The following is a 13,902-nucleotide window of genomic DNA, read 5'->3' on the forward strand; positions in this document are numbered from 1 at the left end:
TGATTGCAGCTGCGCTCTTTTGCCAGCGTTACGGCGCTCGCATGCAGTTTCAGGACGCAGAAGTTTCTGATTGAGCATTGTTGAGACGAGCCGCTATTTACCCATGTATTGAGAATTGCCGGACAGGAGGAAGGAAGGAAGAGGCATTGCAGTAGCATTTTGCAGGCGACGCCAAACACCAAGGCCGACCAACACGCTCAGCATCCGCCACAAGCATGCGGCGCAACAAGGATAAATAGGCAGGCGGAACCATAACCCATCAGGGTAAAGGCGCAGACTCGGCCATGGCAGCCCAGTCGTCCGGTTGAAGACGCAGGGTCATATGGTGATGCTAGCCTCTGACACGGCGTATATAGACGGCAGGCTGTTGTACCTGGCGCCAAAATCTGTTATTCCGTCTGCAAAATACACGTATATACTACCCCCAGGGACATGATTGCTGGGCGCTTCAATTGCCGTGCTAGCAGTATTAATACGCTGCGTGCCGCCTGTTCTTCTGCCGTTGCTACTACTTCCAGACCTCTTGCTTGTTCCTCTTTTACTCGTTCGACAAGACCTTGCTTTGGACGTTCACCTCCTACGTTACTACAAAAGAATAGCTTTGCGCATCGCAACTTCTTCGCTACCATGGCTGTCAACACTCCCTACGTTACGCTCAACGATGGCAACAAGATGCCCCAGGTTGGCTTTGGACTGTGGAAGGTCGACAATGCTACCTGCGCCGACACTGTTTACAACGCCATCAAGGCTGGATACAGGTTGTTCGATGGTGCCTGCGGTACGTTCATCCCCTCTCCTCATCCCCAGAGCCGCAGTTGGCGGAGGTCTGGGGAAGCGGTCTGAATTACTACGAAACGCTCCATCGGCCCGTAAACCGTAAAGAGCAGAGATCTATCGGCAATCGCAGACGGGGTTTTCCCTCCGATTTACCGGTGGCTTCTGCATGCTCTGCAAGGTTACATTGCGTCGGAATGCTAGCGCCCTGCCTCGGAACAGCGCCGCGCATGATCACAGCTGACAATCCAATCTACAGACTACGGCAACGAAGTCGAGTGCGGCCAGGGTGTAGCCCGCGCCATCAAGGACGGCCTCGTAAAGCGCGAAGACCTCTTCATCGTCAGCAAGCTGTGGCAAACATTCCACGAGCGCGAGCAAGTCGAGCCCATCTGCAAGAAGCAACTGGCCGACTGGGGCGTCGACTACTTCGACCTGTACATCATCCACTTCCCCGTCGCGCTCAAGTATGTCGACCCCAAGGTGCGCTACCCACCGGGCTGGTTCGTCGACGGCGAGAGCAAGATCGAGCACAGCAATGCCAGCCTACAAAGCACATGGGAAGCCTTTGAGGAGCTCAAGAACAAGGGCCTGGCCAAGAGCATCGGTGTGAGCAACTACTCGGGCGCCCTCCTCCTCGACATGTTCACCTACTGCAAGACCAAGCCCGCCACCCTCCAGATCGAACACCACCCCTACTACGTCCAGCCCTACCTCATCGAGCTCGCCAAGCAGCACGACATCAAGGTCACCGCATACTCTTCCTTCGGCCCCCAGAGCTTCATCGAGTGCGACATGAAGATCGCGGCTGACACACCCCTCCTCTTTGACCACCCCGTCATCAAGAAGATTGCTGATGCGCATGGCAAGACTCCCGCGCAGGTCCTCCTCCGCTGGTCGACACAGCGTGGTCTTAGCGTTATCCCCAAGTCCAACTCGGCGAACCGCCTGCAGCAGAACTTGGATGTTACCAGCTTTGATCTCAAGGACAGCGAGATTGCGGAGATCTCTGGTCTGGACAAGAACTTGAAGTTTAACGCTCCTACCAACGTAAGTTTAGATGTGTATATTTGTGGTATAGGATGAGTGCTAATGTTGTGTTGCAGTACGGTATCCCTTGCTACGTCTTCGCATAGATGGATGGTGCTTGGAGAGAGTGGTGGATGAACGAGGATGACGATATGAATAAATAGATAAACGGCACGGCGCGTTGCACTGCACCGATAGCCAGATAGCAACGCCAGATGGCGAAAATGAATATATCCTGTCAAAACATTCGTCCACAGTTCAAACCACACGGTCAATTATCGTGAATGAGTGACGACGAACGAAAACCGAATCGCGACCCTTACCCGTGCTCCGAACGAGTGGTCTCAGTCCCTTCCAACACGCACGTCAATGCACCGTCACACCCCCCTCCTCGCCGGCTTTCAGGCAAAGCCAAAGCACACCTAACCACGCCGGACTATCCGATAACACACCAATACCGCACGCCAGTTTGTTGTCATAGCTGTCACACTCGCTCTAGCCCCTACTGCATCATCGCGCCAAGCACATCATGCACCTAACGCGTCCGCTCCACGGTACAAGCCACGTCTAGAACCCGTTCTGTTGTACCAGCCCTGCAGGCGCGTGAGATCGTGATGCGCTTTGCTGTGCTGGTTGTGCATGGGACAGGGTGTCGTTAGTTTTCGCATTCAGCATTCAAGATCTTCTGTCTGAGCGACCGGGGTGAGAGATGGGGATGTGGGTGATTGGTCACGGAATAAGGAAGCGTCGGCATCCGGGTCTTTTCTGTCGAGAATGAGACTCGGGAGATGCGAGATGGGGTATGCGAGAATGCGCATGCAACAATCCCATCATGAAAACTCCATCAGCCATGAATATGCACTACGCCCTCAGTTGCGGGGCATCGCATACCTAGGCAAAAGACACCTGCCGACAGCCGTACAAGCGCGGCATATCCAAGAAAGAACATAGATAACGTTTGGACCTGGAGGCACGGAATGACGCGCTTGCGATTCTAGGTCTTCGAGGTTCTTGTTTCCGCTAAGCTCCGGAAGGTGCTCCACTGGAACAACCGCTTGCCGCATGATCCGCATTGGCATTGGCACATACACCACACATGGCAAGCGCTGGGGGACTAGGGCTAGATCTGTTTGTGTGATGCGTTTTGTTGATGGCGCATTTGGACTTCAGAGGTGAATTGTGCGCGTGTATGTGAAGCAGAAGATTGCGTGAAAGCTCCTCAGCTTGCGCATCAGTTCCACGAAGTAATTAAAAACGCGCGTGCGCATTATAGCGACCCAGACCAGAAAGATCCTCAACCCGTGACATCACTCCGAGTCGTCCGCCGCACATCGCAGGGCAGCACCTCATAGTGCATCCTGCATCCGCGGATCCCGGAGCTAGTCCGAAAAAAAAGCTCATGCCATGTGTACTAGGTCACGACAAAGTTAAATCTTTTGCATCGGAACACCGAAACGCAGGACCGATTAACAATCCAGAGGGCTCTTTCTATCGGCCAACTCAGGCAAAACTGACATCAAGCTTCCGAGGTCGTTGGCTATTTACTTACCTTGACTACTGCACGCGACACCACGTTTTCTCCTCTTGACTTTGACTACTCTCCGGCAACCGGCTTGCGATTATTGCGATTACGATTGTACTACTTACTAGCTACCTGCTAGCTAGTTCCCCCGCGAAAAGACTACGATATACATACAAGAAAGCTTCGTGCCGGATCCTTCGCTTTTGCTTCTGCCTCCTTCCTGATCCTGAATTCCGACGCGCCGGTACTGATCTGCTGTTTGATACCCACCCCCGGAGTCTGTCTGACGTATTTGATTTGAATCTGCTTTTTATACGGAGGTTTAACGCGCATCACGCCGGAACGAATCGAAACGCAACGCAGCGCAGCGCATTGTTACTTGGAGTCTTGAGCGAGGCGCATCCGCATCGACGTCTACATCCACATCGTCATACCTGAACCCCATCCTCATTTCCCTGGCCTGGACCGAACGGGAAACATGGCACTATCGGTCGAGCAAAGGCAGATGAGGTATGTCCGCGAACGCGCGAAGCTTGCGCCATGCAGCAAATACTGACTTTCGTCCCACAGATTCCTAGCCGTCGTGCTCCCCTCCCTCACACTGTGCACACACACGCTCCTCGCCCTCTCCTTCCTCCTCCCAGGCTCAGATCCCAACCGCGCCGTCTTCTCCATCACATACAATGCCATCGCCGGCAGCGCAAGCATATTAGGCCTCGTGGGCGCAATACGGGTAAGCAAAACAAGCTACTTTCTTCGTCCCCGCGATTCGTGCGACTGGCGGGTCTTGGATGGGTCCGGATCGCGCGGAGGAAAGCAACATCCAAGACATGTGCAAGACAATTAGTAAGACAAGGCGGAAATGTGCTAACGCCCTGTTTCTAGTTGTTACCGCGCCTAGTGTCAGCTTACACCATCGTCCACGCCATCACCCTCTCCTTCGTCACCATCGCGCTCGTAAACCTGATTCTGCCCTTCGACTTCCGGTTACTTAATCCGGTCATTCCGAGCTATGCTGTTGATGGGTCGTTGTTGTGTCGCGATATCGATGCGGGATTTGGGTGGGATGACGAATGGTTGGAGAAGTGCTCGATGACTTTTGTTGTCGTCAAGTTTGCGATTGCGGGGCTGGGTTTGAGCTTGATGGGCGCGCAGTGGTGGGCGCTGTGCAGTGTGAGGGCGTGGGGGCAGGAGTTGGGTGGTGAGGATAGGAGTGGCGAGGGGGACGTGGAAAAGGCTGGCCTTGTGCCAAGGGACGATTTTATGTTTGATGAAAAGACGGGGTTCTAAATGAATGATGAATTAAAGAGTATGAACAAAACTGGCGCAAACCGCGAGACCAGCTCGCGTGTGAAGTGTAGCTTTCAAGACTGGTTGGATCGCGACTGAAGCTCAACGCCGAACAGATCCCTCCACCTTCTTGGGTGATTCATCCAGCACGGGAAAGTTGGTGACTGACACAGTGCCGATCGCATCCTCGTGAGTTTCCCGAACCCAAAGTCGACCAGCTCCCTGCTCCCCTGGTCTGGGAGTCTCCCTCCAGAAAACGAACTTTGGTTTCTCTTCACGCGGTGTGAAAAATCGGATGTACGTCGTTACTTCCCCAGTCAGACAGGTTTGGCAATCGTAATTGCACTGGTTGGAATCCCAAGGAGTCCCTCCACAGTGTAGGCATATCTTGATCCTTTGACTGACCCAGGCGTTTCTTGCCGGAAGTATGGTATTTGGCCCGGTTTCGACATCCATCGCAAACCTTGCAACATGGCAGAAGCAGACGTTTGGTGGCAGTTCGATAACGTCGTGCGGTATGTTGACTCTCGCCATGGGCAGACAGGCTGGACTGAGCGATGACTTAAAACTACCGATCGGGCATGTAACCCCGCATAGGATACAGTATCGATGGGTGTGTTTCGAAGACGGTGGAGCTAGATGACGTTGAATGACGCGCTGTACACATCGTGGGCGTGGAGTTTGCCATCGTCGCTGATTAAGCCATATTATGCTGTTGAGGCGTCGTTGTGTGAGCCCGAGGGCGACTATCGCATCATGCGGAAGAATGTCTGCGATATCGAGGATAAGCTCAGTCGGGAGATTGATGAGCTGTGCTGGCATGTCTTCCTGTGCGTTCGGCAGAGGTCGCTGTTGATACTTCGTGGGTCTTCGTAATCTGAGGATTGGAAACAGTCGTAGGAGGAGGTCGATGCAGTACGCTCGCACACAAGGCGAGGCCCATTTGCAGAGCCATATCGGTGGAGTCATTCACAGTGTATAGCCACCGTTGTGACATTTCACGTCCGACTGTAAAGACGAACAGCGCCCATCTGTCGAAGGGTGAATTCGCTACTAATAAGGGATCCATGAATTCGCCTCCTTTCCAAGGGCGGTGTCTCATATTCATGCGTGAGGTGGGCGTTGCGCTTCATCATGTGTGACGGGCTTATCGGGCGTATATGTTGCAAGGGAGGATGAGTGGTCATGTCGGAGGTGTGGCTGATGGCTTCAGTGATGCCTAGACTCATGATCGGTGGCAGGCGCGTGATGTCAAGAAATGAAAGGGGAAAGAGCGTTGGATGCTGATGACTCGAAATGTGTGATGACGATGGAATGGAATGGACAGGGTGACTGAGCGGATAGGCGAGAGGAGAATACATTCCTCAGGATGACGTGTGCAAGGCTTACTTTTGGAGGCTATAGCGCAACGGCGGAGTGTAGGCGAAGTTGGCGAACTACAGAAGCTGGGGTATGCGGGAGCGCAGGCCTAGCCGAATGGGTTGTACCCTTGTCTGTGTTGGTCGGTTCACGCACGTGCCATTTTGTTATTGCGCCTACAGTGAGGTGTTTTCGAGCGTCGGCCGGCTTTGTATAAAGACTTGTGTATCTGGAGACTCGGCAGCGCATTCCGACCCCCCACATCGAGGATGGATACTGACGTCGCATATCAGCATGCGAAGCTCGGCGTGCATGGCGTTGCTATCTTGACTTTGTTAAACCTCATCTGGAAACAAGGCCGGCACCGACGCTGGCCATCTTGGTCGTCTCTGAGCCAAAACTGCTCAGGCGACGACCACACCGATGGTAAGAGTATTATCTCTCTGGTGGATGTGCATGTGCTATGATGGAGAAGCAAGCCACAAGTCGATATTTTCACGAATGTCTGTCTTTGGTGGGTGCTTATTGGAGGCAGCCCACATTGCTCGTCCGATTGCCCCGCATCACAGCCCAAGCGCTTCCACATGGTGCGTGATGGTGGAGGGCAGTGATCATGCTGGCAGCACGGCGTGGCATGCGTCGGCCTGGCAGCCATGGATTGCTGCACTCGCGGGCGCACTGGCGGGGCACTGCGAACGCGAGGTTCGCAGATGATGGCCGCGACGCAGCTGTCGATGTCTATGGGAGGACGCAGACCCTGAGTCGGTGTATGTCAGGGCCGTGACAAAGCCAGACCGGTAGGGTCCACGTGTAAAGGAGACGCGCGGGGCTTTGTTGCGAATAGCCGACGACAGATAGGGTGGTGAGAGCCCGAACGACGGTTGCAGGTTCGCTAAACGCGCCCGCTGCTCGCACTGCATATCCCGCAGTCCTCGACGACGACATGCAGCTGCCCCTCTCGGACGTCATCCGCCAGCTCTTCCACTTCGCCGACTGCTGAAGAGCCGTAGAGTTGGGCTTCCAGGACAACGGCAGCCACCAACGCGAGGCTGCGGCGTCCGTCATACGAAGTACGCGGTTGGACCAGGACGGGATGGAAGGCATGTCGAACTAATTGCATGCAGCTGGTGAGGCCCGTGTCGTCGAAGCGGAGATGAATTAAGTGGATAGGTCGTTGCTCGGCCTGCTTAGCGCGAGGAATCCAGCATCCCCTTTCGCCATGTCCTCACATTCCCGCGATATCTCCCGAAGTCCCTCCCTGACCCCTACCCGCTCTCAGTTGTGCTTTTCCTGGTGCCTCACTTGCTGCCTGCCCGGTGAACAGCTGTCGCTCCTTTTTCGCGGTGAAGGTGAGTTCACGGTTCACTTTCTTCGGTACGCGGCACGACCCTGTCTGTCCAAAACATCTCCGCTCTCCACCAAAATTTTCCGCTGCCCGCCTCGACCTCATTTCCCGCCCCCATATCGTCAACACGGGCTGCCGCCGACCGCCGAACCTCTTGTTGCCGAACCTCAGTCGCCAATTGCTGCGTGCCATTGCTGGACCAGAACAACCGTACTGACCAGTGTACCCAGAATATCTAGACTAGTCCCGCCCACGAGCCCTTTGGCGTTGCGCAACTACCCCGACTCCCACGAAGCCACCGGACTGCCTCTTGCCCGCCATGTCCTACTACAACGACGCGTCGTGGAACACACCCGCTCCCGGCCGCCAGCAGTCATGGGAGCAGCCCCAACCGCCCTCGCGCTCAGGTACCGGCCACATGGGATTCAACGGCGCAGGTGCAGCGATTCACATGGATGTAGGCACGAGCTCCACGGTCAACAGCGAGGTCGCCAATGCCTTTGCCTCGCAGTTTGAGGGTACGTAGTTCCGGCGGTGGGGTCTGTCAGAGCCAATGCGACCCGACATGGCAGTGACAGGCCCCGTCGCAACCATAGGCGAGGCGAGTGCTGACCAGTCACCACAGAGGTCGACCGCGCCATTGAGAACCTCAGCAAGAGCGGCAAGCCCCTCGGCCCCGGCTTCCCTCCCACCCCCATGGGCGCCAACCGCCGCGAGTCGATGCCCATGATGGGAGGCGCGCCCCGCCCATACCCCGACTTCGGTACACACTTCTGCCCACGCATGCCCCTCCACACCACTGACATGTGACACAGAGCAGCAGCGCATGGGCGGCCCCCAGCGCCACCACTCGGTCAGCGAGTACGACGGCTCCCGCTCCCACTCGGCGACCAACGTCCAGGGCTTCTACCAGAACCAGCGCGGCTATGCGCCCCGACCCAACGACGCGGACCAGATGGCACAGGCGAAGCGACGGATGGCGGCTCAGCGTGAGCGTGAGCTGCGCAACTATCATCAGGAGCAGCAATACCACAGAAGTAAGGACTCGGAATCTGGGCAACAATAGGCAGGACAGTTGGTTGACTAGGGTAATACAGACGTTTCAGGCTCAGGCTCCAAGTCGGACCGCTCCATGAGCCCCAATGCCATGAATGAAGATGAGCGCCGCGAACTCATCGCCCGCCAGCACCGTGCTTTGTATGGCGAGACCTCCACCCTGTACAACAGCAACCCCACCTCGAGCCAGGATGTCCGCGTTCAGACTTCTGCTGCCGGCCGTGGCCCCTCTCCGCTCGCCTTTGACCCCTTCGGCATGCAGGCCCAGTCCGGCGAGGGCTCCGTCCAGATGCCTCCCCGCGACAAGGACGTTACTGGTGGTGCTCAGGATGCTCGTGCCAACAGCACCTCTTCGCCGTCCGGTACTCAGAACCCCGCGTTCAACCTCTTCGATGCGCAGCAGGCGAACCGCACTTCCAACTCGTCGCCCGGAGGCTCTCCTCCCGTGCCCGGTCAGAAGGCCAACGGCTCTGGTGTCGCCCCCATCGGCACTCGTCCCCAGAACCAGAACCTGCAGCAGCCAGGTGGTGCCGCCCTGGGCAAGCGCGCAAACTCACCGCTGCCGTCGCCTCTCGGCTACAACTCGTACAACGCGAGCGAGCAGAACAACATGACGACATCTGCTTCTATGAACCCTTCTTCTACTGTCACTGACAAGGGCGTTGGTATTTGGAACAACGGACCCTGGAGCAACACCCCCACCCAGGGAGTCCAGGCGTCTGTTTGGGGTTAGAAAACGGAGTTTTGATTAGGGAGATAGGATGCACCTCCGGAGTTACTGCATTTCAGGTGTCTCGGGCATACTGTGTCGGTCTTTCAGATACAACCATAGGTGGAGCCGGTCAATTGGTGGTCGGCGAATATTTCCTGTGGGTTTGGCGGCGCACTTGCAGCATGCTCGCCTACGTTCCACATCTCTGGGTCTGCTGAAGATAATATACCTCTTACGGGCGGTTACATGGGTGTTTGCTAGGCAAGGTTAAGGGTCGGCATCGGTTTACGGGGCTTGCGGGAGTTTGCTTAAGGATGACTTGCTATTACCGGTTGCTAGCTTTCGGATCTGGTCGAGGGCATCTACATCATCGAAAGTGGGCTAGGTCCTACGCGGATGATATTGGGACGCTATCTGACCTGGTATATCAAACGGTCTAATGGGAAAAGTGGCTTGGGACGAACCATCCTTTTGGTGAAAATGCCTTGCGCGATGTCTCCAGTGAATTTCTTCATACCACCGCTGCGTTCATACACCTGCCTGTTCGGGATGACCGCTGCCGTGGTGAAGGAGCTAACACGTGACCCTTGCTAGCGGTGTTCTAAGCGAGGCAGTCGAGGTCAGGGTTAGCGCGGCGCGGCAACCCCAGCTCCAGAATCGTGGCCTTTGAGAGCCGCCGAGCGACTATCACCAGCTGCTTCCACAACATCTTCCATCACAACCACTCCGTCCATATCGCCCCGGTCACCGTCAAAAACACACATCATGGTCAGTAACACCTTCCTTGGCGCTAGAGACGGCCATTGGACACACGAGGACACCTGGCTGTCGTTCCGGAGCATGCGACAGGAGAGCAAGAGCATGAGGACATGTCACAGAGACTATTGGACTGGTGTCGCGTGCTGCCACTTCTCGACCTGTCTGCTATCCGTTCAGACGTCATGGTTTCTCGATTCATCCAAGAAGGCCCGCGACAATGCCCTCACGCACAAGCCAAACCTCAGAACACGAAGATCATTGCTAACATCACGGATAGTCTGCTGCACGCGCTACCTCCCCCGCCACGGGCTCTACCGGCTCAACAACCGCGCGTCCTGCGTCACCAAAGCCCCCAGGTGGCCCCGCGACCGTTATGCGCAGGAAGGCTGCGGCTGACCGCGCCGAGAAGACCGCGAACCTGCGACCAAGCAGCACAAGGGCGGCAGGTGCTGGCGGCAGCTCAAGCACTATGCTGAGTAAGTGCACTCCGAGCTGGGTAGAGAACGAGAAGAGGAGGATGCGTAGTAGAATGAGCTGCTCAGCTATGCTAGCAGCGGATTTGGCATGCGGCGGTTGGCAGAGATACAATTGTGGGACATTGGCTAACATCCATTTCCAGGGCTATACACCGATGAGTCCCCCGGTCTAAAGGTCGACCCTGTCGTGGTCATGACCCTGTCCGTTGTCTTCATCTTCAGCGTTGTCGCTCTTCACGGTACGTACACCGGAACATCCTAATTCAGTATCAATCTAACAGCTCTCAGTCATCGCCAAGGTCATGCGCCGATTTTCCGCATAAACACATCTTCCCAGATGCACCCTTTACAATATTCGACCGATTCCCCCTACGTTGAGGATGGCCCTCTACTGCGGCGACCTCAACATTTCTCACAACCTCTATTTGCGATTACCCGTGTTCATTTCCTTATCATCTATTCCCGATCGTTGGGCACAAGCATAGAAAGCATGGGACGAACCGTAAAAGCATTGTATCAGGATATCATCTTGACCGTTGACTTGGCAGGACGATGGAAAGCTCGTATGGCCAGGGACTGCTAGTTTTGCTTGCTGTATTATAGGTCCCCATTGTAATCAGGAGTTTTGACAATGCGTTCTTACTGAAGTCTGTTGAATCAATTCACCGTGATGGAACCGGCAATAGCTGGAGTCTGGGGCTCTATTAGCAGGACATTGGTTGCAGCCGAGATGCATGCTGTTGTCTTTCTTTCTCAACGTCACAGCACATACTAGGCAATCTCCAACATTTCAAGCATTCCGGACATGTTGCTATTAAGATTCTTCAATCCACAGGCCTTTCTATGTCATAATGTCGTATCTGTATACGTCCGCCTTTCTCGTCCGAAGTCTCCATCGAACCAACGCAAACTACAAAGGGGTATTCTAAACTCATTTTGAAGCAAAACATCCACCCAAACAATGCAGCACAGAGCCTACACAATACGGCTCGCCCGATCAACCTCGATCTTGAACTCCTTCTTCTTCCCAATCACCAGCCTAGTTCCAGACTTGGAACCGCTCCCCCCATCCGCAGTAGCCCTATCCATCTCCTCCCTCGTAATGCTCAGACTCCTCTCTCCGACCCAGACCTCCGCTTCATGCCCACGATACATGTGCGTAGGACGAAAATGCTCATCCGCCGTCATGAATTCATTAGTATGCCCCGGCGGCGACGCTCGCGTTGGACTACTAGATTGCATCGATTCGAGAGCATGGGAGCCGTCTTGATCTCCTAGGGACTGCTTGCTCGCCCGCCGGCTGGGTAACGTATCCATGAGATAGGATTCCGAGATGTTATCCGCCGACCGCCTATGATGGCCATGATGGTGATGGTGACCCATCATCTGTCTCCTCGATGGCGGTAACATCCCACTCGAATGCGTCGTCAACGCACTTTCCATCCTCGACCTGCCCCCACTCCCACTCCCACTATGCCCCTCTCCATACTGCTTATACGTACTACTCACGTACTCCTTGTCAAACGGCTTCAAGAACGGACCCATACCCGTTATCGTACTCGACATGATCGCATACCCCATCTGCCATTGCGTAGCGATTACATAGTCGAAAGTGAAGTTTGTCCCGCGAAGTCGTAGGTCCAGGTAGTAGAGTCGGATTCCGGCGATTGCGATCACCGGAAGGCGGGCGGAGAAAGCGAGGATTACGAGGAGTTTGGCGAGAAGGCGCATTTGGAGGGAGTAGATTAGGTGGACTGCGGCGAGGAACATTAGGAGTTCGGTTAGGATGTCGAAGGTGCCTATGCTGAGCCATTTTGGCCACTGTGGTGGTGCGTTAGTATATGGATGATGGATGTATTTCATCGAGGAAAAGAATGTGTTTAGTCGCCTAGAATAGTCGACTTACCCTGTTCGTACAGTTGCCTGCGTCTATATATGTTTGCGCAGGATTGCATGGTATAGCAATCAGGATGACGGATACCAGCGCCCATAGACAGGACAGTGCTACGAGCGACCATGATGCTATGCGATGAGATCCTCCCGGCGATAGTCTTAGGTACAGGGAGAGCACCGATAGCTTTGAGGCGAGTATAACGAAGATATAAATGATCTGCGACGCGAAACCTTCCTGTTGGTTGTTAGACGCGGTTTCCCCAGATGTTCGGCGGTTCACTCGGTCGCGGCTGCCCTGCGGGCCTGCGCGAACGCCAGAAGGAAGCAAGGAGCCGACACCCACGCGCGGATCCAGAGGGTCGCTGAATCGCCAAAACTTAAACACCACGTACATTTCCAAGTTGCTGCAGTTGCGACAACGGTACTCCGACCTGTGAAGCTCCCAGGCCTAGGTTGACGAGATGGAATATGATTCCTGATTGTACCGTGTCGAGCAATGTCGCTATTGCGAGCCACCAATCTGCACACACGCCATCAGCACAATGTCTCAACTCGAGTACAGACCGACTCTAGGGCACTTGCCATCAGATCGCCACTCCCTCGATTGCAGGCGCAACCATACCCGGATCAGAAAACAAGACCAGACAAAAGCCAAGACAGCTGCACCAGTCACGACAATGAGCCCGCGCTTGTCATCCGCAGATATAACATACGGCGGAGGAATCACCTCTCCAGCCATCGAGCATCAAGGGAAAAATTGAAGAAGAAAGGTACAACAGAGTGGCGGCCATAAGATGACAGGCAGACAAATTCCACGGCAGTTGTCAGAGGGCGACCCTTTGGGTTCTGTACCGCTGCTCCTGCGTCTGACATGTACCTATACCGCCTGTGGTTTGCACACAGCCAGCCCAATGAGAGCTCGCGCGGACGTTATACCGCCCATGTCACTCCCTTCACGTCGTCCTCCCTCACGCTCATCGCTTATTGATCAGGACCGAATGCGACCCATGTACACGGGTTCACGGGAGATCTTGTTGAAGATGGCGTCTGATGCTAAGCGAGCCATGACCAAGTACTCCTAACGCATAAGGGTCTCTTCGTCCTTGTATGTGCTACAGTGGCTGACGCCAACAAGGCTCGGCGCCCGGCGGAATGACAGCCGCATGCTGCCATACGTTGAAATGACATTCAGGTAGCTAGCGCGGAGAAAGCGGTTTACTGAACGGTGGGACAAGAAATTCTTGTGAAAGTTTACCGTTCCCTCGGGTTTGATGAGCTCGGCTACCAGCATGACTGATTTGAGATTCCCTAGGTAATATCCGTTCGAAGCAGCAATACGGTTACAGAACGCTACAAATCTACAAATCGTACCATGAATTACGAATCATACCATGATCAACATTCGCTAATCTGATGTTCACCCTGGCTCCCTTCAACCTCGTAAGGCTGGAGAAGGTCCAGAACGAATTCTTCCGCTTCCCCTAGAGAGACGTTTCCACCTCTCACGAGCGTGTCATCTCGGCGGATTATCTTTTTCCTACACAAGCCTGCGGCAGATGCAACTACATGTAATCAATGTACGACTCCTGCAGCGATAGCCTACGGCCCAGCCGCAGCAAACCCCCATATAAGGAAGCGGGCCGCGTGGTGTCGCGCTAGCGGCAGGGATAGTGGCATCTGGGCGGAC

At 54.9% G+C, this 13,902-nt stretch overlaps 5 protein-coding genes across 5 annotated transcripts; 4 read left to right on the plus strand and 1 right to left on the minus strand.

Moving 5' to 3' along the window:
- Positions 1-627: 627 nt before the first annotated feature.
- Positions 628-1,910, plus strand: XYL1_1 (NAD(P)H-dependent D-xylose reductase (XR); the record flags this gene model as incomplete). Its single annotated transcript, XM_049349754.1, has 3 exons — positions 628-778; positions 1,034-1,824; positions 1,881-1,910. 3 exons carry the CDS (start codon positions 628-630, stop codon positions 1,908-1,910), a joined length of 972 nt encoding a protein of 323 aa, XP_049216541.1.
- A 1,893-nt stretch (positions 1,911-3,803) lies between these two features.
- J4E79_000841 (uncharacterized protein) lies at positions 3,804-4,615 on the plus strand (the record flags this gene model as incomplete). The annotated part of the gene is made up of 3 exons (XM_049349755.1): positions 3,804-3,835; positions 3,896-4,058; positions 4,211-4,615. 3 exons carry the CDS (start codon positions 3,804-3,806, stop codon positions 4,613-4,615), a joined length of 600 nt encoding a protein of 199 aa, XP_049216542.1.
- Positions 4,616-7,638: 3,023 nt separating this feature from the next.
- On the plus strand, positions 7,639-9,108 carry J4E79_000842 (uncharacterized protein; the record flags this gene model as incomplete). Its single annotated transcript, XM_049349756.1, has 4 exons — positions 7,639-7,837; positions 7,945-8,082; positions 8,135-8,356; positions 8,426-9,108. The coding sequence occupies 4 exons, from the start codon at positions 7,639-7,641 to the stop codon at positions 9,106-9,108; spliced, it is 1,242 nt and encodes a 413-aa protein (XP_049216543.1).
- Positions 9,109-10,219: 1,111 nt separating this feature from the next.
- Positions 10,220-10,645, plus strand: SBH1 (Arf guanine nucleotide exchange factor sbh1; the record flags this gene model as incomplete). Its single annotated transcript, XM_049349757.1, has 3 exons — positions 10,220-10,322; positions 10,466-10,561; positions 10,611-10,645. The coding sequence occupies 3 exons, from the start codon at positions 10,220-10,222 to the stop codon at positions 10,643-10,645; spliced, it is 234 nt and encodes a 77-aa protein (XP_049216544.1).
- A 652-nt stretch (positions 10,646-11,297) lies between these two features.
- J4E79_000844 (uncharacterized protein) lies at positions 11,298-12,340 on the minus strand (the record flags this gene model as incomplete). The annotated part of the gene is made up of 2 exons (XM_049349758.1): positions 11,298-12,121; positions 12,229-12,340. 2 exons carry the CDS (start codon positions 12,338-12,340, stop codon positions 11,298-11,300), a joined length of 936 nt encoding a protein of 311 aa, XP_049216545.1.
- Positions 12,341-13,902: the final 1,562 nt, after the last annotated feature.

The sequence above is a fragment of the Alternaria viburni genome, assembly GCF_023758015.1.
Source record: "Alternaria viburni strain BMP 2772 chromosome Unknown scaffold_1, whole genome shotgun sequence".
NCBI lineage: Eukaryota > Fungi > Ascomycota > Dothideomycetes > Pleosporales > Pleosporaceae > Alternaria > Alternaria viburni.